The sequence below is a fragment of the Arctopsyche grandis genome, chromosome 12 (assembly GCF_051622035.1).
Source record: "Arctopsyche grandis isolate Sample6627 chromosome 12, ASM5162203v2, whole genome shotgun sequence".
NCBI classification, from domain to species: Eukaryota; Metazoa; Arthropoda; class Insecta; order Trichoptera; family Hydropsychidae; genus Arctopsyche; species Arctopsyche grandis.
In genome coordinates this window covers 25326542-25354024 of record NC_135366.1, presented here as the reverse complement: position 1 = coordinate 25354024, position 27483 = coordinate 25326542, and the positions used below count along the sequence as shown (strand labels likewise).

At 37.1% G+C, this 27483-nt stretch overlaps 3 protein-coding genes across 5 annotated transcripts; all 3 read right to left on the bottom strand.

The window, feature by feature from the left end:
* Positions 1–1255: 1255 nt before the first annotated feature.
* On the bottom strand, positions 1256–4152 carry LOC143919647 (uncharacterized). Its single transcript, XM_077442067.1, has 3 exons — positions 4000–4152; positions 3700–3918; positions 1256–3597 (listed from the first exon to the last, which is right to left on the bottom strand). Exons 1-3 carry the CDS (start codon positions 4087–4089, stop codon positions 3106–3108), a joined length of 801 nt encoding a protein of 266 aa, XP_077298193.1. The 5' UTR covers positions 4090–4152; the 3' UTR covers positions 1256–3105.
* A 3083-nt stretch (positions 4153–7235) lies between these two features.
* LOC143919542 (uncharacterized) lies at positions 7236–9719 on the bottom strand. 3 transcript variants are annotated; one of them, XM_077441909.1, is made up of 4 exons: positions 9430–9681; positions 9115–9348; positions 8384–9047; positions 7236–8214 (listed from the first exon to the last, which is right to left on the bottom strand). In XM_077441909.1, the coding sequence occupies exons 1-4, from the start codon at positions 9541–9543 to the stop codon at positions 8132–8134; spliced, it is 1095 nt and encodes a 364-aa protein (XP_077298035.1). In that variant the 5' UTR covers positions 9544–9681; the 3' UTR covers positions 7236–8131. The 3 variants fall into 3 exon arrangements, 2 of the variants coding, with proteins under 2 accessions (XP_077298035.1, XP_077298034.1); XR_013261251.1 differs by having other exon boundaries at positions 7240–8214; positions 8384–9060; XM_077441908.1 differs by having other exon boundaries at positions 7236–9047; positions 9430–9719.
* Positions 9720–10281: 562 nt separating this feature from the next.
* On the bottom strand, positions 10282–12384 carry LOC143920479 (E3 SUMO-protein ligase ZBED1-like). Its single transcript, XM_077443360.1, has 4 exons — positions 11206–12384; positions 10580–11048; positions 10483–10499; positions 10282–10350 (listed from the first exon to the last, which is right to left on the bottom strand). Exons 1-4 carry the CDS (start codon positions 12382–12384, stop codon positions 10282–10284), a joined length of 1734 nt encoding a protein of 577 aa, XP_077299486.1.
* Positions 12385–27483: the final 15099 nt, after the last annotated feature.

Genomic DNA, 27483 nt, shown 5'->3' with positions numbered 1-27483 from the left:
TCTATTTTCAAATATTTCACAGCACTCGTTAACGTTATCATTTTGGAGAATATCTAACCAAAGTACAGATGACAATTTATTTATCAAAGATACATTATTAATAACAGATATTTCATTATTAGTATTAGCAGTTTGTTTGTAATGTTGATTTATCGTCTGAGGTGTGATTGAAATATAATGTAGCATAATCATGTAATGGTCGGTAATTGAAGTTTTTATAATTCCCAAGTTTATATCATTTATATCTTTTATATTTGTGAAAATATGATCGATGCACGATGGACGTTGCCCATTTATGTTTCTAGTGTAAGAGTAAATACACGGTACAAAATTTAATTCCGCCATCATGTTTAGGTAGTTATCTTTGTTCTTCGATGTGTAATCGTGTGATATATTTAAATTTATGTCACCTAAAATTATTGCATTTGCGTTTTTAAATTTTAATAATATTTGTCTTAGTTCTTCTATTAACAAACAGACAGTAGATGATTGCGTTCTATATATAGGGATAATATCAATTTTTTTGTTATAATACTTAATTTGTACATGTAGGCAGTTTATTCCATTTATATGAATTTCTTCCTCGCATGATATGTCACAATTATTTAATATGAACATAGCAATCCCACTGTTTTTATTTATACGATTAGTAGTTGATACATAAGTATATCCCGGTATATAGTACGTCACTTCACTATTCGAATGAGTTTCTGTTAATACTATGCATGCCGGATTCTTGAGATCATTATTAATTGTTGTTAAAAATTCATCTATATTCCGTTCTATGCTTCTAATGTTCATATGAAGAATTAAAGGACTGCAGTTGATGTCGTTTTGTTGGATACAGTATTCTTTGTAGCTGTTATATATTTTTTCTTCAATAATATTTTTTTTATCTAGTTCATTATATATGAAATCCATCATTTTTATTCGCAGTCAATTCTGACACTTATATACCCGCTCACATCGACCAAAACCAACCATCGTCATAACCGTCAGAATGGCAACAATACTACAATAACTAATTGATTTGCAATAGTTATTTAATAAAATCGCGTTCTGACCAAAAACTTATCAACTTCAAGTTAGTACATAAAGAATTCAAATAGAATAGAATAAAAATAATAAATTTTCAGTTTGATACGTTCAAGGGTGTGGAAAAAACCGTGTGGTCACAGCATTTTTGACTTTTCTAAAAGGAAATATTTTGTTAGGGGAACGGGTAGGAGATATTAATAATTAAAAACATAATTTTGAATTGCTTATATTACATTTCCTAAAGCAGTTTGTATTTACGACATCTTTGCTGACATGTTTTGAGATTCACGATATAAGTCTCGAATTATAATACAAATTAGTAGTTACAGTAACAAGCTGCTGGTTTAATCACAAGTTATTATGGGTTTGGTGCAAACGATAGATAGATTGCACATCAGATGACGAGTAACCTTTCGATATGCACAGATGCAATTATTAAATTGGTAATTAATAAAATTGAGTTGGATCTTTCTGGCGAGTTTAACCCTTTGACTGCTACAACAACGATAAATCGTTGTTTTGAAATCGGCGAAGATTGCTACGACGATCGTTGTTGACGTCATTAATTGTCGTATTTCAATACTTTCTTTGAGCCACCAGCGCATCAGTGGCACGAAACATTTTTTTTATATACGTATTTATATTTATTTTTCAATCAAGCTTTATAAATATTTATCAATTTTTTAAATAAAAGCTCTTCAATTTCGGGTTCATCATCAAAGTAAATTTCGGGTTCGTTGTCAATGTCATATAAGGAGTTATTACTTGGGAATTGATTATTATCGATAAATTCATTTTCAGAATCAGTAGAGCTGCTGATTTGTCGAGTTCCTCGGCGAGGAGCTATTATTTCGCTTTCATCACTTTCACTGTCCGATATCATTTTGCAGAGTTAAAATAAATGGCAAAAAACAATAGAAATCCGCTTTCAATTATATAGGTCACGAGACGTCACGAATTCATGCAATCAATCAAATGCAACTGAAATGCATACAAAATGTTTATGATACATGTTGAAAAATTATTTGATTATTAGAAACTTCGCATCCTTGTGTGTCTCGCTCACACGTACACAATTAAAACCAAGAAAGAAAGAGAGAGAGACCGCTACCTGTTTCGAATATATCGCATGTTGTAAGGATACATCGATATCTAAAAATAGATTATTGAAAAGAATAAAGCCTCGGAAAACAATCGTCAAAACTTATTTAGTGTATATATGTAGGTATCTCTTTCGCACGCACGCATGTAAAAGCAAGACAGAAAGAGAGAGCACGAGTCCACGACTGCTTCTTAAAAATGTATATAAAGTATTATAAAAATTACGAGTGTTCGGCGAAGTAAGTATGTAAAAAAAAATATTATATTTATTTTTTTTCAAAATAATTACAAATGTTAGCATTTTTCGCTTGGACATTGAAAAACCTCGTAGCAGCCAAAGGGTTAATAAGGCAAAAATCGGAACTAAAGTATCAGAAGTACAGAACGTATACAGGGTAGCTATGTCGGGACTTCGGGTAGATTTCGCTTAGTGTAAGTGCGAGCAGTGCGCATGCATTATGTACACGTGTCGTTAATCTGTGGTTCAGTCTGTCTGGCGCTTGTCGATCGTTTGCACCGCATTGGTTATATTAAGTTGGTTGTATATAAATATAAAATCTGCCGGGTGAAATCAAACAATCAGAGAACAGTGAAACATGTCTAAATCCGAATATAGCCAGATTTTAACTTTGAAACAAAGTATTTTAATACATGAGGCAGATAAAAAATATTTGGCATCAAATAAACAGCAGCAAAAACCTTCTTGTTAAAGTATTTTTTATATTATACTAGTTGAACCCGGCATGCGTTGTTGTCGCAATGCGACTAATTCCTGTTATCGCGTTCCCGTTTTTGGGCGATTTTTTTACAGAAACGGTCGCGGGCATGCATACAATAACTCATGTAAGTTTCATCGCAATCGGTTGAATGATATAGAAACGCATAGACGAACATTATTTTCTACAAATACATAACGATTTTCATGTTTATTATTATAGTTTTTAATTAATTTTACTTTACTTTTACTTAATAATTTTGTAAAGCCACACAAATATTAAATTTGTGTGGCTTTAACCCATTATGAATATTCATAAGCTCAATAAAGAAATTCTTTGTTTTGAAAAATTTTAAACGAATATCACAGTTGAACTCATTTTCCTCAGAGTGGATACTCAAACGTCTTACAAGATAATATTTCTGAACAAATGATTTAGAACAAATTTCGCATTTGTATGGCTTTAATCCACTATGAATATTCATATGTTTAACAAAGGAAGACTTCCGAGTAAAATATCTTGAACAAATATCACATTTGTGTGGCTTTACCCCACTATGAGCATGCTTGTGTGTATTGAGTTCATAATTTGTTTTGAATGACTTTAAGCAAATATCAGTAAAGTGACAAATGTCACATTCATACAGATTTTTTTGAGCATGGGACGTTGTATGTGTCACTTCGTTACTATTATTCTTCATTTCTGGTCTGTTATCATCTGAAGTAATTTTTACTTCGTGTATCTACAAAATAAGCAAAACGTTACTTAATTTATTTTAAAAACTATAAGACTTTAATTTTATAGAATTGTTAGATATCGCTACAGGTAAATTCATTACTATTACCTCGTCATTGTTTGGTGAACTAGAAATGTTTGTTGGAAAATCACCGTCCGGCTCGTCTTCCCATATTACATCCTCCAGCAAAACTTCCTCTGTCTTGATTAGAACCATCCTCGACTTTTCGTCACTCTGGAGACAAGCGCTTCGAAAGCTGTCGAGCAATTCCTGATTGTTGACACTCGAATGGCATATGATATCTGGCAGATGATCGCCTTTCCTTACCTGCAAATGACAAAGATAATGATGACTTCGAGAGTTAATGAAATTGGTATCAGTAATAGTAATGGGCCAAGAGTAAGTGACTAGAGTAAGCAATTGCTGTGGATGAGGATCGCCATGGATGGAGACGAAGACCTCTGGTGGGGCAGAGCACAGGCAAAGTCTGCACTCCATCACTACTTCGACAGCAGAAACACAAACGTCTCGAGCACTTCCGTAACAAAGGATGTTTGGTACATGATTAAAAATGGCCGCCAAGGTAGTATTGCCAGTACAATAAAAACACCGCTTGAATTAATTTTTCTATTTATACCATATTTTTACAAACCCCCTTTATGGTTCACTTACGATTACAATTCAGAGAATAATTTGCCTCTTATTTCTTACTGATGCACTAGGCGACAGCGCGCTTAAATTGGCGAACCTCAAGACGCTGAATAACTTGAGATTTACGAGAGAGATAGGAAAGGAGATACTAATTTACAGGAATCGTTTCAATGAAAATCATAAAAATTGGCAAACTCTGATAAGAATCAACCTGGAGTCACAAACCAAGGTCTGTCCAGCAACTACTAGTTGGAATTGAAACGTGGCCACTCTGTTCGAAACCATAAATACCATGATATATTTTTTTACATATGTATATACCATGAAGGCTCTACAGGTAAACTCCATTGCGCCTTCCTGGGCAATTACAAACAACACAGCATTTTTATTACACAAGTCGTTGAATGACGAGACACTAAAAACTCGAAATTTAACGAGATATCTATGAATTGTACATACATTTTATTGTACATTAATCTTACTCAAGTAGTGGTGACATAGTAGGAAAGTTTTTAGCAAATTTAATCGGGAACCGTTTCAACAATGAAATCAGAAACATTGGCAAACTCTAATAGGAAACGATCGACCTGAAGTGACAATTATCCAAGTCTGACCAGCAGCACTACAGATATACTCAGAAAAATTATTTTTAATCGAGGTCAGCTCATGGGATCGAACCCGGCACCGAGTGGTATTTGGGCTGAAAACCTGGCCAAAATTTTTTTTTACTTTTTTTCCCAGAAAATAGCTTTCTGTACTATTAAATGAGTTATTGACGACTTAAAATTGTTGATAATTTTTCAAAATTCATCAAGTTTCGCAGGAGAGCACTTTGTAACAATTACTAGTTTTTTTTCTTCTAAATCTTTGAATTTTTGAATAAAAAGCCTTTCGGTGCTTTCTCTTATTATATTATGTAGATCAGAGCATCGTAAGGCGAGTGCCCCGGCATTATTTGTGCCGCGAACAGCAATTCGATCTAACGCGTGTGAGGGAGAAAACCGATGTTATATATGTAACTGATATTCCTTCTGGAAAATAAGGTTACATAACCCAAAGTTCCCAGTACACTAAGTATAGTACCCAAACTCTCTCACATATAAATATCGTAGAAATTTCCTCTGAAATCTTTCAATTTGTAAGGATTGGGTTACTCCACTGGAACTCCATATTATGGAACCAGATTCCAAGATGCTACGGACTAAAGATATTGATCATTTGTGGTAAGACAATTTCCCAGAATATTCCCTCCCAGATTATAAGAATACAAACTAGGCGTGGAAGAACGGGGGAATGATAGCACATGATATGTATTAATGCTAAAAGGCAAATGGATGTCGGATGTCCGATTCCATCCAAAAACTGTAATTAACTTAATATTTAGTTGTCCCTCCCCTATTTTTTATAACAGCCCGAATTCTGCGCGGTATGATCTCTATGCATGACTATTGTTTTTTTTGATTTTTGAATTATTTTTCCATGTATCTATTATTTTTTCTTTTAAATTATCTAACGTAGTATTAGGGCTGTTATAAAAATACTTTTTAATACCCCCAACAATTTTCAATCGGATTTAAATCCGGTGAATTACCTGGCCATAACAAAATTCGAATATTTTTTGTGGTCAGGTAAATGTTAATTGTTTTGGCCGTGTGACATCTTGCATAAAAATGTAATTATGTGCATCCATCCCCTCTGATTCAAAATACGGCAAAAATACGTCCAAAAAATTTTTTTTGTATTGATCCTGCCTCAACGTACGGGTCTAGCCCCTTTTCCGCTAATAACCGACCACACCAGCACCGATGCATTATATTTTGTTGTTTGAATGGTGCATTCGTCGCTCAGCTTCTCGGAAGGTCGTCTTCTGATGTATTGGACAACATCTGTCATTGTCCTTAGAATTGTTTCGCCAGAGAAACAAACCTAAAATGAATGAAAAATTAGTACATAGGAGGTTATCGAGTATTTTTTAGTTTAATATTAATATTTAAACAATACCTTTTTCCAATCATCGACAGTCCATTGCTGATGTTCCTGAGCTTTTTTTTCATTGTTGGTGTCAATTTTGTCTTTTTTATGGGAGTTCGGCTCTTGATATTAGCTTCGCGAAATCTACGTTGCATCGTCCTTGGGGAAATATTGATTCCCTCTTCATTTAGAATAGCTTGAATGCCTTTATTAGGCACCTTACGGTTCCCCAAAGCTATGGTGATGATTTTTCGATCCGTTCGCGGTGTGGTTTTTCGTTTTCTCCCACATTTGTCGTATAATGTAGCAGTTGGAGAAACTCCCGATTGCACTAATTGTGCAATATGGGCTACCGTAGGGTGAGAAACATGATTTTTTTGCAATTTGTCTGTAACTATATGTCTTTTCACTAATAAGCGTTGCAATGGCCACTTTCACATCTTCTGAAATGGTTTTTTTGGAGCTATTTAAAAAAAAAAGTTTGTGATTCAAAATTTAAAAAATATATTAAAGCGAACGTAAAAACACAATAATTTATACATAATAATATTAAATTACAACTGATATTTAAAAATAATTAAATCTTAAGTCTATTTTTACGTCAATAATTGTTAATTAACGCAGCGTGTTAACAGGGTGAAAACTGACCGTGAACTGATTTTTTGTTTCTTTCATCCCCAGTTTCAAAAGTTTCAGTTTTTTTCACCACCACATGTGGGTTGCTATTCAATCTATCTACCAGTGTTAAAATAAATACGTTTTTCCCACATGTTTGTCAAATTTGTCACAAGTTTCGCAAATTACGCTAGTGGTAAGAACATTTTGTCAGGGGCTTTCACATCTTTCAACAAATACATTGCAACAAGATGTAATTAATATGACATCTCTAGTAAAATTAACCGAGCGGTTCTATTCTACTCTGCACAGGTATAAATATGAAAAAACGTAAAAAATACGCACTTAGTATACCAAATAAAAATAAATTGGAAGCAAACCCCCATTAATTAAATAAAAACATAGATGCATGGGTAAAAAAATAAATTTATTCTTTTCTTTGTACAAACATACATACGAAAATTACAAAATGGCATTTGAAAGTAAATATGTATATACTTTAAATGCAATATATTCAGCAATATACTCAGTGAGACTTTGCATGTGACTTTACAGCGGTATTACATGCATACCAGTGGCGTGCGGTGGGAATTTCTGTTTCTATCACACAACTTTACATACATATGTAAGTGTGCGCGAGTAGGATACACATGTATGTAATACATGGTTCGGTGATATTTTTTTCTATTGATTGTGATTGTTTATTGTTTTAAAATACTTATAATTAGTTGTCTAGCGAATTTTAAAAGTCGAAAATATATATTTTTTTACGGATTTTTTCTCCGTGCTATTTTGCGTTTATTTAGCCAGTTTTTTTTATTTCACCACGTTCATAAGGATTGGTTTTCTATCTCAATATATTTTTTTTTATCTAAACGTATTAACCCCAGCGGTAATTGCGATAGAAATGCTTTCGTTGTGTACACATTTGTAACGCGGATAGCGTTGGTGCAAGCGAGATGGCATATAATCCACCTGACAGAGTACAGTGGTCGATTTTTTTTGGTTCTTGGTTGGCCGCCTCAAGAAATTTGACCATCGTGTGATTTGCACAATTCGCACATATGGACGGTGCGGCTCTGGATATTAGCACGAATTTTAAGTAATGAAAAAACACGTGCAATTATCGATTTCAAGTAGGGATTCTGACAACCGATGGTCAACCAAAACCTGATAACAGGGAACAGTGAGGATACATTTCTAAGGAAGAACAGGTAGTTGAATTCTTCTAAATTTCTTTGAATAAGATCGTGAACAAATATTACACTTTAATGGCATTAACCCAGTATGAATATTCTTATGGTTAGTAAGGAAATACTTTCGTTTTGAAAAATTTTAAACAAATATCAAACATCTCATTTGAACTCTTTTTCCTCAGAGTGGATACTCAAATGTCTTACAAGTTGATATTTTTGAAAAAATGATTTAAAACAAATTTCGCATTTGTGTGGCTTTAACCCATTATGAATATTCATATGCTCAGTAAAGAAATTCTTTGTTTTGAAAAATTTTAAACAAATATCACATTTGAACTCTTTTTCCTCAGAGTGGATACTCAAATGTCTTACAAGGAGATATTTTTGAACAAATGATTTAAAACAAATTTCGCATTTGTGTGGCTTTAATCCACCATGAATATTCATGTGCTTAATAAGGGAATACTTTGTTTTGAAAAATTTTAAACAAATATTACATTTGAACTCTTTTTTCTCAGAGTGGACACTCAAATGTCTTACAAGTTGATGTTTTTGAGCAAATGATTTAAAACAAATTTCACATTTGTGTGGCTTTAATCCAATATGAGTATTCATATGTGTAACGAGGGAAATCCTCTGAGTAAAATAACTTGAACAAATATCACATTTGTGTTGCTTTAGCCCACTATGAATATTCATATGCCTAACAAGGTTAGACTTCTGATGATAAGATCGTGAACAAATATCACATTTGTGTGGCTTTACCCCACTATGAGTATGCTTGTGTGTATTGAGTTCATAATTTGTTTTGAATGATTTTAAGCAAATATCACAGTCAAACAGTTTTTTTTTAAAGTGGCGTCTTATGTGTTTTACAAGATATAACTTTTGAACGAATGACTTTGAACAAATGTCACATTCATACAGATTTTTTAGAGCACGAGACGTTGTATGTGTCATTTCTTCACTATTATTCTTCATTTCTGGTCTGTTATCATCTGAAGTAATTTTTCCTTCGTGTATCTACAAAATAAGACTTTAATTTTATGGAATTGTTAGATATCGTTACAGGTAAATTCATTGCTATTACCTCGTCATTGTTTGGTGAACTAGAAATGTTTGTTGACAAATCACAATCTGACTTGTCTTCCCATATTAGATCCTCCAGCAAAACTTCCTCTGTCTTGATTTTAAAAGACTCGTTTAGAATCATCCTCGACGTTTCGTCACTCTGGAGACAAGCGCTTCGAAAGCTGTCGAGCAATTCCAGATTGTTGACACACGAATGGCATATCATATCTGGCAGATGGTCGCCTTTCCTAACCTGCAAATGACAAAGATAATGATGATTTCGAGAGTTAATGAAATTGGTATCAGTAATAGTAATGGGCCAAGAGTAAGTGACCCGCAGCTGACAGCCGGTCCAAATGCGTTGCACCAATTGCTGTGGATGAGGATCGCCATGGATGGAGACGAAGGCCTCTGGTGGGGCAGAGCACAGGCAAAGTCTGCACTCCATCAATACTTCGACAGCAGAAACACAAACGTCTCGAGCACTTTTGATATATGTAAATACAGCGCCAGGCTCATCATTGAAAAGCCTTGATTGATGACCGAAGTTGAAAATGACAATTTTTCAATTTTATCTTCTGTTAGTGATTTGAGAGATAAGATGACAGACACAACTTCAAAATTAAAATTAAAACTTAAAATAATAGAGTGTCATAAATCTCTGAATCTGGATCTTGATAAAAGGTTCGAAGAATTGAATTTTTTTAAAACTGTTTATTTTGTATCTTCCTTTTTTATTATGATGACAAATGAAAATTTCATAGTACTACAGAATATGTAGATTAAAATCATTTTCAGTATTGAGATTAATTAACTGTGCTAACGTAAAATATGAATTATTAGAAATTTGTCATTATCAAATACTTAATAACCATTTTAATAATATTTCGGTTCAAAAATTTTGGTCAGAAATATACGTTGACAATGTAACAAACCAATATAAAGTTTTGGCAAAAATTGCTTAATTAATATTGTCTATTTTTCCCACCATCGTATATTGCGAAAGATCATTCAGTGCTGTCCGAGCCAAAAGACCCACATGGCCGTGTTTTGGGCTCTTACGGGCGCGCACTCATTTTACGAGGCGCGCTCATCTGTCAAACCAGACGCTAGGCTTGGGCATAGTAGTTCGCAACTGAGATCGTTCAGTTTAGTTCGCCGCTCCTAAACGAACTAGTTCGCTCTTCTAGTTCGTCAGCTCCCAGCTCGAATCAGTGAAAGGCAGATCTTTCGCTCGTTCGTTCGCTCGTTTTGGCTCGATGAAAGAATAACACATGACGCAAAAAAGAAAACAAAAATAATCAAATTTTTTATATTTTTTTTAGAAATAATCAACAATTATATAACTATTAGGTACTGGTTAGTTCTTATAAAAAATATCACTTACACTTATAAAGTTGTTACCTAACAATTAAACATAATGACTTGTTTGAGTGAGATCGTATGTATAAAAAAAATAAAATGGAAAAAATATTACATATTACTGTGTAAAAATATCAATTTGGACACTTTATTCGATGACAATAGTGTTCTACGTTCATTAAGGACTTGACCCGTCGCTGAAAAAACGCGTTCGCAGGGCACAGATGTTGCTACGACACAAAATCTTTTCGAAACATACGCGTAAACGTGAGGGTATATCAAACGACGTTCATGCCACCATTGAAGCGGATCTTCTTTACGATTTAGATACTCTTCATTTAGGTATTTATCTAATTCGCGAATGCCAGCAGCAAGCTGGTTATCTGGCCTAGTAATTTTTTGTATTTCTTGGTCGTATTCATCCCATATGCAGCTATTTTTATTACTAGGTATAGATGTTGATGCGTCGCTGGAAGTAGGAACAGCCTCTGGAGTATCCCCTTGAACTAATTGTACTTGGCCGATTTTATTTCTAAGGGCTTGTACTACCATTTCACAGGCTCTTTGATTTTTGATCCAAAATCGTACACTCTGCGTATAACATATTCTTCTCTATATCTTTGAAACGATCTTCCATGCCTTTATTTAGCAGAGACTGCACATCAACTATTTTTGTATTGTAAGAAACATGTTTTTGTAAAAAAATTTTTAGTAAATTACACAAAATTATTATTTTAGATAAAGTGACGTTTTTCTCGGCACTTATTTCTACGGTAATCTCGTAGAATGGACTGAGTAACGGTAAAACTTCCTCTATGACTTCCCAGTCCCCTTCATTTAAAGTTAAATCAGGGCGTAGAAGTGCAACGGTAGCAATCACTGCATCCTTTACCTGTACTATTCGCTTGAGCATGTCAAAAGTGGAATTCCAGCGGGTTTGTACATCCTGCTTGAGCTTAAGAACAGGCAAATTCATTTGCTGCTGCGTAGCAGCCAATTTATGTTTTCCTTGTGTGCTACGATTAAAAAACTCGACAATATTTTTAACTCTTCCCAAAACGTCACATATCTTTTTCGTAGCTTCTTGTACAACAAGATTTAGAGAGTGAGCGAAACATGAGATGGACCGCCAATCACCAAGTCTAACAGCAGATAAGATATTTGCTGCATTATCGCTAACAATGGCGGCAACTTTGTGTGAAATGTTCCACTCTGCCATAACAACTTTCATAAAGTCGCACAAGTTTTGATTAGTATGTCGCTCTTTATAATTGATACAACCAAGTAATACTGAGTGAAGTTTAGTCTCTTCATTTATAAAATGAGCTACAATAGCTATATAGCTGTCGTTATTTCTAGACGTCCAACCATCAGTACTAAGAGACAACGCTGGTGCTGCTTGTACCTTTATTTTTGCTTCAGCCATGACGTCATTGTGAATTCTTGACATTAAATTTTCCGATAACGTTTTTCTTGATGGTAGTTTATAGCCTGGGCATTGAGAAACTAATTCAATAAGTTTACGAAATTCTGTTTCTTCTACGATTCTTAAGGCGTGATGCCCTTTAGCTACCATCTTGACAAGTTGTTTATCAATTTGCTCAATCTTTCGAACTGGCGGTGGTCTACGAATGTATTGGGTCATCGATTGTTGGGAGTCTATATTTGATGATGCTGAAATTATATTCTCCGATTCACATGTGCTTTGACTTGATTTAAGTGAGTTTAAACTAGGTAATATCGGTGTTTGTCTTTCAGCAGTTAATGGGATCAAAAGGTGTTTTGTTTTCATATGTCGGGTTAAATTACCATTCGATCCGCCCGCAATACTTATTATTGTTGAACAATGGTTACATTTCGCTTTTTTATTATCAATGTCTTCTGTAAAATGAGTCCACAAGGGGCTATGTTTTCTTTTTGATGACATCGTAACAAATAGCCTATAACAAAACACATTAACCCTATACGTAAACTATTTTTAAAGTATATTAAAGAAATGAATTAATTGTTAATAGTAATTGTTATTATACATTAGAAGCATAAGCTACCTGATAACGACAGAGTCTTATTATTTTAAAATTTATTTAACGTTCGGTTAAGAGGGCTGGACAGCAGCGCCTTGTCCATACAAACGTACTATACTTCTCACTACCTCAATTATGGCACTAGAGAAATTATTTTTTAATATGCTATGGATATCCACCATTGGGGTGCATCTATCGTTTTATTTTTTTTAATTAATTATTTTTTATAGGAGCTAGGAGCCGCCAAACATCTATAAAATCGCCTCTTTTTTACACCCACGAAAAGAGTCTAGCGTGGTTATTTAACGGTCGATTTTTAAAAAAATACGCCAATAGATGCACAGAAAATATCTTTCTCATACTGATGATGAAATTTTTTTAAAAATTGGTCCAGTTTTGGAGGAGAAAATAGTAGAATACGAACCCTCGATTTTGTCAATTTAAAACACGTTTTATCTGGTCAAAGCGCAACTGTCGCATTCACTCAATATATATATTGATATATATTTTCGCATTCACTCAATATATACATACACTCAATATATATATCGAAGAAAGGAACGGTAACAAAATTAAGGTTTCGGGTGTACAGCCCTCTTAACGTCACTCTCGTTCATTCGGTCACAAACTAATGAAATTCTTGTGTAGTTCGCGAACGAACTAGATCGTAAGAGTGAACAAGACGCGCATGTGCAGTGAGCGAGCGGCAGTAAGTGTAGTGCCGTCCCACTCTCGCTCATTCGGTCACGAACTAGTGAACTAAGGAACGAGGAGTGAGGGAACTAGTTCGAGAACTAGTTCACCTGTGGGAGCGCTCTTACGACCTAGTTCGTTCGCGAACTACACAGGCCTACCGCCATCCGCCGGCCGAGACGGTACTGGCGTGGCTGGTGGCTGGTCTACCTTGCCTGACCAGTGACCAGTGACCAGCTGCAGCCAGCCAGCCAGTACTCATCCACAGCCCCCGCCATAAAGGGGCACAGGCGAGAGGCGAGAGGCGAGAGGCGCCGAGAAACTCCCCGGCTCGCCATCTACAATAAATCGAGGATAAAACGACTTGACGTGTCTAATTCCCCACCCCGCCCTGTTCCAGCACGTGCTCCAGAGCGAGCTGAACGAGAGACGACGACACACACACACCCACACAGCCATTGGTCATCCAATACATACACACACATACAGCTGCTGAAGCTATCGTTCAAGTGCAATGCACTTTATTTAAAACAAATATAGAAACCAGCTGACAAACGCATACTTAAAAGCAGCAATGCGGCTTGCATTTGAAGAAAAGAGTATTGAGCAATTCCATTTGCATTATTATTAAATAAATGGATACCAAAATGTTAAAATTTCTTTTATTTTATGAATAAATTGATCCACTTTTTTTGTAACTTTAATTTATTTTATTAAATTTGGTGCGGCCACTAGACATTTCCATGGGACCACTATTATCACCTGTGCGGCCACGGTAAAATTTCGCCTGAGAACCACTGCTCTAGATCGGTCACACGTAATCACCCGTCACACTAAAACTGGTCACGAAAAACCTGGTCACCCACAAAAATTAAAAATTGATCGAATTTTTGGGTGTGACCAGTTTTTTCGTGACCAATTTTCGGGTGTGACTAGTTTTCTCGTGACCAGATTTGGTGTGACGGGTGATCACGTGTGACCGATCTAGAGCGACCGGTTGTCCTGTGACTGGTTCACATAGGACTAGTAGTCCGTTTACCTTTCCATTCATATCATGTTTTTTCTTACCGGCGCACTTGGCGACAGTGCCCTTAAATTGGTGAACCTCACGACGCTGAATAACTTGAGATTTGCGGGACAGATAGGAAAGGAGATACCAATTTACAGGAACCGTTTCAATGAAAATCATAAAAATTGGCAAGGAATGATAGGAATCCACTTTGAATCACAGATCAATGCCTGGCCAGCTACTACTAGTCGAAATCGAAGCGTGACCACTCTGCTCAACATCATAATATGCTAACCACTAGTCCACGCTGCTGGTTAGTGTTGACACCAGAGAAATGTAATATAAATAGAAGTGGCTTTAGGTGTTCTTTTGTTGTCAAGTGACATTCTGTCCACGGACAGATCTAAATAATTTTAGCACCAGTCGTATTTGACGCTTGGTGCTCGACGTATGTCCGATAAAAATTTCTCTGTTTGTTTATATTACTCGCAAGATGGGCAAGCATCGGTAAAAATTGCACAATACATTCAAAAACACACAATAAACAACATGGGATACATTTTTATAAGTAAATTGATCCGATTGTATTCCGTGCGATGTAGCGTATTTATAGAGACGTACCTCGTAAAATTGACAACAATTATTTATTCGTAAGGGCCATGGATGCATTCTTGCGAGGAGCAAGGAGACACCTCTGTGAGGGACAGTACATATAAGTCAAATATAGAATTTTAGATGTAAGTTATTGAGATGTATTTTTTTTTGTAAATTAGCTAATAGCTAAAATCATATATAAATAAATAAATAAATAAAAAGTCGGCAACAAAAACAAAATACGGAATCTTTAGTAACAGAGTAAACTAACCAATGATGGCAAAAAGTTTCACCATTCGAAAGTTTTCTATTGTAAATGTTTGCAATCATCGAATCCCTCGGAGACAAATTTAGAATTAGATTTTTTATCAAAAAGTGGCAACAAAAACAAACTACGGAATCTTTAGTAACAGAGTAAACTAACCAATGATGGCAAAAAAATTTCACCATTCGAAAGTTTTCTATTGTAATATGAGTATTATAAACGACATCTATTTCTATCTTCTATCTATCCCATGTTGTTTATTGTGTGTTTTTGAATGTATTGTGCAATTTTTACCGATGCTTGCCCATCTTGCGAGTAATATAAACAAACAGAGAAGTTTTTATCGGACATACGTCGAGCACCAAGCGTCAAATACGACTGGTGCTAAAATTATTTAGATCTGTCCGCGGACAGAATGTCACTTGACAACAAAAGAACACCTAAAGCCACTTCTATTCATATTACATTTCTCTGGTGTCAACACTAACCAGCAGCGTGGACTAGTGGTTAGCATATTATGATCTCGAGCAGAGTGGTCACGCTTCGATTCCGACTAGTAGTCGCTGGCCAGGCCTTGATATGTGATTCAAAGTGGATTCCTATCAGAGCTTTCCAATTTTTATGATTTTCATTGAAACGGTTCCTGTAAATTGGTATCTCCTTTCCTATCTGTCCCGCAAATCTCAAGTTATTCAGCGTCGTGAGGTTCGCCAATTTAAGGGCACTGTCGCCAAGTGCGCCGGTAAGAAAAAACATGATATGAATGGAAAGGTAAACGGACTGCTAGTCATATGTGAACCAGTCACAAGACAATCGGTCGCCCTAGATCGGTCACCCGTGATAATCCGTCACACTAAAACTGGTCACGAGAAAACTAGTCACACCCGAAAATTGGTCACTATAAAAATGGTCACACCCAAAAATTCGATCAATTTTTAATTTTTTGGTGTGAGCAGTTTTTTCGTGACCAGTTTTAGTGTGACGGGTGATCACGTGTGACCGATCTAGAGCGACCGGTTGTCCTGTGACCGGTTCACATTTGACTAGTAGTCACCGAACCGAATGGAAAAATTACTTAGAGCGGTTTTTTATTGTACTGGCAATACTACCTTGGCGGTCATTATTGATCGTCCATCAAAACATATACTGACCCGGCGCTGTATTTACGTATACCAAAAATCCTGGGTACGGCCGTGCTCGATACGTTTGTGTTTCTGCTGTCGAAGTAGTGATGAAGTGCAGACTTTGCCTGTGCTCTGCCCCACCAGAGGCCTTCGTCTCCATCCATGGCGATCCTCATCCACAGCAATTGGTGCAACGCATTTGGACCGGCTGTCAGCTGCGGGTCGCTTACTCTTGGCCCATTACTATTACTGATACCAATTTCATTAACTCTCGAAGTCATCATTATCTTTGTCATTTGCAGGTAAGGAAAGGCGATCATCTGCCAGATATGATATGCCATTCGTGTGTCAACAATCAGGAATTGCTCGACAGCTTTCGAAGCGCTTGTCTCCAGAGTGACGAAAAGTCGAGGATGGTTCTAAACAAGTCTTTAAAAATCAAGACAGAGGAAGTTTTGCTGGAGGATATAATATGGGAAGACGAGCCGGACGGTGATTTGCTAACAAACATTTCTAGTTCACCAAACAATGACGAGGTAATAGTAATGAATTTCCCTGTAACGATATCTAACAATTCTATAAAATTAAAGTCTTATAGTTTTTAAAGTAAATTAAGTAACGTTTTGCTTATTTTGTAGATACACGAAGTAAAAATTACTTCAGATGATAACAGACCAGAAATGAAGAATAATAGTAACGAAACAAATTATGTCAAGTCATTCAAAACAAATTATGAACTCAATACACACAAGCATGCTCATAGTGGGGTAAAGCCACACAGATGTGATATTTGTTCAAGATATTTTACTCGGAAGTCTTCCTTTGTTAAACATATGAATATTCATAGTGGATTAAAGCCACACAAATGCGAAATTTGTTCTAAATCATTTGTTCAGAAATATTACCTTGTAAGAAGTTTGAGTATCCACTCTGAGGAAAATGAGTTCAACTGTGATATTCGTTTAAAATTTTTCAAAACAAAGAATTTTTTTATTGAGCTCATGAATATTCATAATGGGTTAAAGCCACACAAATTTAATATTTGTGTGGCTTTACCAAATTATAAAGTAAAAGTAAAGTAAAATTAATTAATAACTATAATAATAAACATGAAAATCGCTATGTATTTGTAGAAATTAATGTTCGTCTATGCGTTTCGATATCATTCAATCGATTGCGATGAAACTTACATGAGTTATTGTATGCATGCCCGCGACGGTTCCTGTAAAAAAATCGCCCAAAAACGGGAACGCGATAACAGGAATTAGTGGCATTGCGACAACAACGCATGCCGGGTTCAACTAGTATAATATAAAAAATACTTTATCAAGAAGTTTTTTGCTGCTGTTTATTTGATGCCAAATATTTTATATCTGTCTCATGTATTAAAATACTTTGTTTCAAATTTAAAATCTGGCTATATTCGGATTTAGACATATGTTTCACTGTTCTCTGATTGTTTGATTTCACCCGGCAGATTTTATATTTATATACAACCAACTTAATATAGCCAATGCGGTGCAAACGATCGACAAGCGCCAGACAGACTGAACCACAGATTGACGACATGTGTACCTTATGCGTGGGCACTGCTCGCATTTACACTAAGCGAAATCTACCCGAAGTCACGATATAGCTACCCTGTATACGTTCTGTGCTTCTGATACTTTGGTTTGAATTTTGCCATCCAGTTAATCTGTGGTTCAGTCTGTCTGGCGCTTGTCGATCGTTTGCACCAAACCCATAATAACTTGTGATTATACTAGCAGCTTGTTACTGTAACTACTAATTTGAATTATAATTCGAGACTTGTATCGTGAATCTCATAACATGTCAGCAAAGATGTCGTAAATACAAACTGCTTTGGGAAATGTAACATAAGCATTTCAAAATTATGTTTTTAATTATTATTATCTCCTACTCGTCCCCGTAACAAAATATTTCCTTTCAGAAAAGTCAAAAATGCTGTGACCACACGGTTTTTTCCACACCCTTGAACGTATCAAGCTTATTATTTTTTTTTTATTCTATTCTATTTGAATTCTTTATGTACTAACTTGAAGTTGATAAGGTTTTGGGCAGAACGCGATTTTATTAAATAACTAAAACTTTTTTGGACCGAACTCGTCACATATGAAGATTAAATGCATCTCATTCGTTGTTCTGTGAGATTGGACGTCTGCAAAAAAAAATACGGGATATAAAATCAGTTTGGATTCAATAAAATATCAATTTAAACCTCTAAAACAAACAATAAATACGAACTTTCGGAAAAATATACTTTACATATCCGTTTCTGAGATAAAATATAGTAAGGCGGACCTTTCTAACAATTCGCTCCACGGGACAAACAATTCAAGAATTTTACCCAAAGTATACCATTCAATAAAAAGTACCTTATTGCAGCGATTATTTTATTGGCCACTAAGCTATCCAAAAGTAACATAAGACATAAACGTAGCATTCATAGACCAATTTAAATTTTAAATTTTATTTATCATTAAATTCATACTATTTTGTAAATTCACACTAATCCTAAATTTATGGGGGGGGGGGGCGAGTGCCCCTCACCATGCCCCCCCATCCCAAATGACGTCCCAGCTTACAACATCTTGCTCCTGTACATTCAACCGCTTGTTTTTGTGTAGTGTCAACCAGAGAGATGTAATAAGAATAGAGGGGCCCTTACGAATAAATAATTGTTGTCTATTTTACGAGGTACATCTCTATAAATACGCTACATCGCACGGAATACAATCGGATCAATTTACTTATAAAAATGTATCCCATGTTGTTTATTGTGTGTTTTTGAATGTATTGTGCAATTTTTACCGATGCTTGCCCATCTTGCGAGTAATATAAACAAACAGAGAAGTTTTTATCGAACATACGTCGAGCACCAAGCGTCAAATACGACTGGTGCTAAAATTATTTAGATCTGTCTGTGGGGTAAACGGACTACTCGTCAAATGTGAACCTGTCACAGGACAACTGGTCGCTCTAGATCGGTCACTCGTGATCATCCGTCACGCTAAAACTGGTCACGAGAAAACTAGTCACACGAGAAAACTGGTCACACGCTAAAACTGGTCACACGCTAAAATTGGTCACGCGAAAACTCTCTTTCGGTTTTTCTATTTTTTAACATGGGATGCACATCAAAACGCCTCCGTGCTTTTTTATTGCCTTCTTGAGCTTCTTCTTCCAACAACAACGCGATTTTGCATAATTTTACGTTCGATAAACGCCGAAACATTTTTGCTGACTTGCATTCTGACGCGTAGCTACGAATGCACGTGTATGCATTCATATTGTAAGTACTCGACAATACGACGTAAGCAATATTGCGCCGTATCGTCATGGCCTGTAATGTATTAGTAAGCCGATTTTGCCTTGCACTCGGCCAAAGTGCTGTGAACGTGACGTGACCGCGACGTGTAGGTAGATATGAATAGAAATGTAATAAAATGACATATTTGAAACGGAGTCGTGCAGTGCTGTTAAGTATGAACAGACCTTAAAGGGGTGGTGAAAAATTGAAAAAAAAGCTTCTATTTAACATTAAATTCCATTATTGTCTCAGAAGTCAAAAGTCCAGTTCAAATCAAAAGTCAAAAGTACGTACGATAACTAGTTTACCTTAACATTTTAATTCATCTGTCAGGTTTAGTTGACAAAATTAAAAAAAATCTTTTATGCACAGTAAATACAATGATTTATCATGTTTTCAACACATTGTACATAAACATATTCTTGAATATATATTATTTGGTTTGCTTTTTAAATGCTTTTTATTATTACGAAATTATGTTCACAATACATATTATATCTATTTTAATAGCTACTGATCTACTGATCATTTTCTATTTTACAATTTTATTTTATTTAGTTAGTAATCATAGTATTATATTATTCTAATGTTAATGCACAGCATAATAGGAGAAAGAGCTCAAAAACCTATTTACAATTGAATATATATATTATAATATATAGATGACATATAGAAAATGTTTTACAATGTAACAAATGTCTTTGGTAGAGTTGGTGCTGTAGGTAGGCGCTATACTTCTTGGTGGATGACTACCTTGCATCCCTTAAATCCTTAGTCAAAAGGGCTATACGTAAATTATGCTCGGCTAAGCGTCATGGTTTTGGTCCAGATTTGTTAATGCCCCTTGGTATTGAGGTTAGAAGAGCTTCTGCACTCTTTAAGCGACAAATTTTGCTGTCCAAAAAAAAGTCTTGGGAGAATTTTGTTAACTCGCAAGCAGGGTCGGGACCTTGGGGTCCAGCGTATAAGGCCATCGCTAGGGACCCCGCTTTTATTATGTGTGGAGTTCGTAGTCCTCTTGATGTTCACCTTGCTTTATCTAGTAGTTTTCAGACTATGTCTGATGATCGGCTTTCGTGGCCTTACGACCCACGATTTGGCCGATATATTTTTGTGCTGGCCACCCTGACAGCCAACAGACTGACAGTTGCGCGCCAACGGCTTCGGCATAAACACGCAGTTAGCTCCTCGCCACCGAAATCACCAGCTCGGCCACTGGTGATGTTTGACGATACTTGGAGACCAGCTCCAGTATCCGTCCGGTTTGCACCAGAGGAAGCCTGGTCTGTCTTCGTACAGAAGGCAGACAACTGAGCTACGCGTGGCTAACCTTAATACGCAGGCGTGGTTTCTTTGTTTACTCCCCCCCTTTTCCCCCCTGCTTGATCTCTGTATAATTTATATAAAATACAGTCGCCATACAAACAGACTAACAACCTGTTGTTATTATATAATCCCGCCCTTTTTTCACATCACGCATCCCACGCACACTACGAAAGAGAAAGGGACAGAGCAGAGCAGCCATCATCAGCAGAGACCAGACCACCGACGACGAAGGAAGGCACCGTGAGGAAACCAGCCCCGCCCACGCTTACCACGAGCTATCTCACATACCGACTTCAGGGGGCTCTCGATTGAGGACCCCTGGCGTCCGTACAAGTAGTGAAGCGGTTAATAACCTTGTGAATGTACTTATCCATGTTGATCGCTTTGACAATGATCAACCTGCTCACGTAATTTTGCTTCTCATGTTACTGAACTTAGTTGCTATGAAGACCTTCCGACTTCGTAGGAAGTTAGTGCGATTTTGAATAGCCTAGGTCGGGGTAAGGCTCCTGGAGTTGATATGATAGGCGGAGATATTGCCAGAGCTGTTTGGTCGGTGGGTAATTTTGAACTTCTTAATGTTTATGGGAATTGTTTTAAATTTGGAACCTTCCCTAGTTGCTGGAAGGTTGGTAAATTGATTGTCATTAAGAAGCATAATACTGACAGACTAGCTAGTGACCCTAAGGCTTATCGCCCAATCAGTTTGTTACCTATTTTTGGGATGGTCCTAAAGAGGCTAATATCGAGTCGGCTCAGTAGATTCCTCGACGATAACTCTGTTTTATCCGATGGTCAATTTGGTTTTAGATCGGACAAGTCTACTGTTAATGCAATTCGCTGTGTCTTGAGGGAGTCTTCGGACTCTCCATCCAAGTATGTATTTGTTATTTTGTTGGACGTTGCTGGAGCGTTTGATAATGCCTGGTGGCCCATGCTATTGATCAAGTTGCGTCTGCTGGGACTGCATCCGAATTTACTATGCTTACTGCAGAGTTACTTGTCGGATAGGAAATTGGTTTTCAAACTCGGTGGACAGGTTAGTTTCAGGGACATCTCTATTGGATGTCCACATGGCTCCGTTTTGGGACCTATCCTTTGGAACATTCTTGTCAATGATCTTTTTACAATCAATTTGCCGGAGGGTTGCAGGTTGGTTGCGTACGCTGATGACATAGTGTTATTAACGCACGCAAAGTCCCGTGCTGATCTGGAATTTAAAGCAACTGCGGCACTTCCCTTCTAGACGATTGGGCCATAATTAACAAACTTTCTTTCTCGCCCTCTAAGTCCAAGTGCTTGTTGATAAAGGGTTCTCTTGTTAGAGCCCCTACTATTAAACTTAGAGACTGTAAGATCAAATTTGTCAATGAGTCCACTTATTTGGGTGTACAGACTCCAGGGATGTTCAACTCGAGAGCACCCCGGAAGTCGGTTTTGTGAGATAGCTAGTGGTAAGCTTGGGCGGGGCTGGTTTCCTCAAGGTGCCTTCCTTCGTCGTCGGTGGTCTGGTCTCTGCTGATGTCGGCTGCTCTGCTATGTCCCTTTCTCCTTCGTAATGTGCGTGGGATGCGTGATGTGGAAAAAGGGGGGAAATTGTATAATAATGAAAACAGGTTGTAATTCTGTTTGTATGGTGACTGTATTTTATATATATATATATACAGAGATCAAGCAGGGGGGACAGGGGGGGGAGTAACAAAGTAACCACGCGTGCCTTTTGAGGTTGGCCACGCGTAGCTCAGTTGTCTGACTTCTGGACGAAGACAGACCAAGCTTCCTCTGGTGCACACCGGACGGATACTGGAGCTGGTCTCCAAGTATCGTCACAACCCTCACCAGCCTCTAGCTGGTGATTTCGGTGGCGAGGTGGGCCCCGTAAACCCCGGGGTGTTTACGCGCCAAACCGCTATTGACAACTGTCAGTTTGTGTGCCAACCGCTGACTCAGGGTGGCCAGCACAAAAATATATCGGCCAAATCGTGGGTCGTAAAGCCACGAAAGCCGATCATCAGACATAGTCTGAACATTGGGTGTTGTTCTCGATGTCAGGCTTTCATTCAATGGTCATATTGCGAGAGCATTAGATAAAGTTAAGGTTTCCTTTGGTCGTATTGGTCGCCTCTGTGGTCGCTCATGGGGTTTAGGTTTCCATGACAAACGTTTGGTGTACGATGCTGTATTTGTGAACTCTTTTGACGTATGCATCTAGCATTTGGGGTCATCGTGTCGAATTAAAGACAGTCCGCCGTACATTGAATAGTGGTCAGCGTTTTCCTCTGATCGCTCTTACCCAGGCCTATCGCACTGCGTCTACAGACTCGCTACATATTCTTGCGGGTACATTGCCACTTGATTTGATCGTCCAAATGAGAGCTGCTCGGGAAAAACTTCGTGGTGGGTTAGATGCTACCGTCTCGGGCGTCTTTTCCGTGCGCCTAATCAGTTACAGTGCGATGATCCTCGATTCTGGCGAAGTTTGAAGTCTGTTATTTAAATTGTGCTATTTCGGCTTGGCAACTTAGATGGGATTGTTCTTCCAAAGGTAGACACACCTATTTGTTTTTTCCGAGGGTCACTTCGCGCCTTGAGCGTTATTGGCTATCGCCCAGTTTTGGACCAGTCAATTTTTGACTGGTCATGGCCACTTTAACGGCAAGCTCGCATCTATGGGCTTGGTATCTGAGTCCTTTTGTCCGTGTTCTTTTCTGGTGCAGGATGCAGATCACATTCTGTGGTCCTGTCCTGGGATGGAGACTGAGAGGAGGGTTCTGCTAAACAGCGTCAGGGGTTCTCTCATCGGCCCCCTGCATCATGGGGATCTAATAATGAATAAAGCATCGTTTAGAGCAGGGGTCGGCAACCTGCGGCTCGCGAGCCACATGCGGCTCTTTGGATGTGAAGCTGCGGCTCTTTCGTTCCAAATATTATTTATTTTATCAAAAAAAAAAATAAAATCGTTCTGAATCGATTAACGAGGATTAGGCACCGATTCTATCACACCGAGTCACTTGTTGTCGCTTTTCACCGCACCCCTCCCCCGTGACACGCGTCGTCACTGACGTCAGTCCATCGGAAGCTCTCGAATTCCACAAAGAACAATACAGTCATAATTTATTTGTTTGCAGTGAAGCGTTCACCCCAGCTCGCAGTTTCGTCATCCGCTCGCCGCTTCCACGAAATGGTACGCACGGCCTGAATCGTGTTGCAGATTTTGTCCTCAGCTGCAATGATATTCGAAGCATATATTGACATTTTTTTCTTTTTATGAGACCTGTGCTATTTAAAATCGAATATGATTTTCTCAGTCGTACTTTGGATTTTCAAGTGCTTAGATCTCGTTACGCGGTGTGTGTGTTGTGCTAAGACGCTGTTGTTTCTGTTAATTGTGCGAAGATTATCTATTTTTATGTAAGTACATTTTATTACAATATTTATATGTCCAGTTCTTCAATACAGCGAAGTATAAATCATCAATAATAAACATGGTTGTAAGTATGTCCAAATACTTCAGAGCCCGATATAGAAATAATAGACAATGACATAGAGAAAGTTAAACTAGAAATTGAACAGTCCTTGCAAGAAAAACTTGATCAAGCAAAGTAAATAATTGCAAAACTTGTCATCTGCTGTTTTGGATACCTAAATAATGATTTTAAAAATTCTTTATTACAGCTTCACCGCAAGCATGGCATCTACAAAAAAAAAGAGAAGAACTGAAGAAGAGCATCGAGAATTCAATCGGGGTTGGATGGAGTCGTTCGCTTTCATATGCAACTCAGATGGCATTCCGACTTGTCTCATTTGCCGAGAAAAACTCGCACACAATAAGAAATCAAATATCCAGCCGGCGAAGAACGAAAAAAAGCAATCGACGAGCTCCAAAAACAAAAACAGCAATCAAGTTCTACGTTAATTAACTGGACGCAATCTACATGTAATGTTAATCTGGCAAGCTTCGCGGTATCACTAGAAATTGCGAAAAAAGGTAAACCATTCACAGATGGTGAGTATGTCAAAGATTGCTTCATACGTGCAGCTGAAGAACTGTTTTGTGATTTCAAAAAAAAAACCAGAAATCTTGAGAAAAATCAAAGATTTGCTACTATCCGCTAAAACAGCACAAGATAGAATAGCTAAAATGTCTTCAAATGTAACATATTTGCAGGTGGAAGATATTCAACCTTCTTCTGCCTTATCACTCGCTATAGATGAGTCTTGCGACATAAAAGACACGGCACAAGTTGCCCTTTTTGTCATTTATATGACATCCCAAGGTACAAAAGAAGAACTTCTAGGATTGTTACCGCTCTCGGGATAAACTAGAGGGGAAGATATAGCGAATGCCGTGCAAAAATGCCTTGAAGACAATGAGATCGATTTAAATAAAATAGTTTCAATAGCAACTGATGGAGCCAGAAGTATGACAGGAAAAAATAAAAGGGCAACAACGATTCTTCAGAGCAAAATAAACCACGAAATTCTTATGTTTCACTGCATAATACACCAAGAAGCGCTTTGTGCCCAAACATTTCCGGCCGAAATAGCTGAGGTCATGAATTTGGTAATCAAGATTGTTAACAGCATCTTGTCAAAAGCACTCTACCATCGTCAATTTAAAGAATTCTTAAATGAAATGGAGACTCAGTATTCCGACCTCCTTCTTCACAATAAAGTGCGATGGCTTTCCAAAGGTAAGGTGTTGAAACGTTTTGCTATGTGCTTGAATGAAATAAATACATTCCTAAATGAAAAAGGCATGAAACATCCTGAATTAGAGAACGACAAATGGTTGCAAAAATTTTACTTTATGGTGGATATCACAGCGAAATTAAATGAGCTGAATCTAAAACTGCAAGGAAAGGGAAACCCGGCCTATGTTTTGATAGAAGAATTGGTTTGTTTTGAAGAAAAATTAATTATTTTTGCAGAAGATATTCAGAGCGGTAAATTACTTCATTTTCAATTTCTAAAGCAATATCGCGATAAAACCAGTGCAACTGTTGACACGAATTACTTCAGCACAGTTATAAAAAAAATTAAAGATGAATTTGCTGACAGATTTGAGCAATTCAAAACCAACAAAATCACTCTTAAAAGAAATGCCGCGAGTTGAGGCACTTATATTTGACGCATGGAATAGTCTTCCAGATTGCAACAGTGAGGTGAAGAAGTTGGCATTTGGAGTACTGACTATCATCGGATCGACATATTCGTGCGAGCAAGCGTTCTCTTGCATGAATATAATTAAAAGTAAAATAAGAAGCCAACTAACAAATGAAGTTATGAGCCAAATTTATCCAAACTTTCTAAAAACATACAAAGCCAACGCTCCCATTGAATTTGTTTGCTCAATTGTTTGTTATTGAAGTACAATTTAGTGTTGTAAGTAAATGTTTAATTTTTTCAATTTTTTACTTAAATAATAAGTAATTATTTAATAATGCCATATATGTATATATATATTATCTAATTTGTTGTGAAAACACTACTTATGTATGTATGAATAAATAGATATTTCTTCTTATGAATAAATAGACAAGTTTTTTTTATCAAAAACCTTTATTTATGCAAGTACTATTTATTGTTGGCAAGAAAAAATTTTGTGGCTCTTTAAAAACTTTTAAATTTTGTAAATTGTAATTTTTGGCTCTTCCGACTTAAAAGGTTGCCGACTCCTGGTTTAGAGCTTTCGAAAAGTTCGCGGAATGCTTTGGGAAGCTGTGTTCCCCTGGATGCTACTACTCCACTTAGTTGCATAAGCATTTATGAGTTCATTTTAATTTATTTATTATTATTTTTATTCTGTGAATGTGTGTGTGTGTGTGTGCGTTTGCTGTTTAGGTGTGAGTATGTTTTTGTGGTTTGCGTGTGTGTGTGTGTGTGTGTGTGTGTTTGTGCACGTATAAACATGCATACATGTATGTTTACTTGAAGTGTGCGTGCATTCGCACGGCACATTTCAGGTATTGTTTCCTAACGCATGCGCGCTTTATGTGTTCATGCGTTGTTAGTTATTTTGTACTTGGTTATGTACAGTGTGGTTTTTTATAGAAGAGTGATGTGCGGTTGTTCTTGTGAGATATTCATGAACAACCGTCTCTTTCTCCGACGAAAGGGTCTCTTAGACTGTATTCGTTGGGGGGGGGGGGGGGTGGCCTCATGTTGAGGGCTTTAAGGGTCAAATTCCTTGACCTTTAAAGCGGGTTTAGACAATGTAACGAATATAAAAAAACATGCAAAATGAATCTCTGGCAACGTCCCATTGGCTCCGAAGCTGAGAAACGAAAACGACGTTTTTTTTTACATATAATTACTTTTGTAACAAGTGAACGTAAATAAAGGATCCTCTTACTAACACAATCAGTGTTTTCATAGACCTCCCCGCGGTACATTTACCGCGGTGAATTAAGATTTGTGATTTGACATACGAACTGTCAAAGTGAAATAAACGCAAAAGCGATTGCCAACCTTCTCGACGCGGCTAGAGAGCGTCAGATGAGTTCACAGATGCCCGCGAAGACCACAAACAACGGCCACGGCCACGGCCACGAGGACCTTTGGCTCGAACATATGTCTAGTCGATAATAATAAAAAATTCGTAAATAAAAAGTATTTGAGAATATTTTTGTTTGTGTGACCAATTTTAGCGTGACCAGT

Excerpts from the sequence above, each read along its gene's own strand:
- LOC143919647 (XM_077442067.1), bottom strand. The coding sequence starts at position 4,089 with ATGGAGTGCAGACTTTGCCTGTGCTCTGCCCCACCAGAGGTCTTCGTC. Across the intron at positions 3,919-3,999 it reads CACAGCAATTGCTTACTCTA|GTAAGGAAAGGCGATCATCT; the intron begins GTCACTTACTCT and ends TGTCATTTGCAG. Across the intron at positions 3,598-3,699 it reads GTTCACCAAACAATGACGAG|ATACACGAAGTAAAAATTAC; the intron begins GTAATAGTAATG and ends CTTATTTTGTAG.
- LOC143919542 (XM_077441908.1), bottom strand. The coding sequence starts at position 9,543 with ATGGAGTGCAGACTTTGCCTGTGCTCTGCCCCACCAGAGGCCTTCGTC. Across the intron at positions 9,349-9,429 it reads GGACCGGCTGTCAGCTGCGG|GTTAGGAAAGGCGACCATCT; the intron begins GTCACTTACTCT and ends TGTCATTTGCAG. Across the intron at positions 9,048-9,114 it reads GTTCACCAAACAATGACGAG|ATACACGAAGGAAAAATTAC; the intron begins GTAATAGCAATG and ends CTTATTTTGTAG.
- LOC143920479 (XM_077443360.1), bottom strand. The coding sequence starts at position 12,384 with ATGTCATCAAAAAGAAAACATAGCCCCTTGTGGACTCATTTTACAGAA. Across the intron at positions 11,049-11,205 it reads AAATAAGTGCCGAGAAAAAC|AGTGTACGATTTTGGATCAA; the intron begins GTCACTTTATCT and ends TGTTATACGCAG.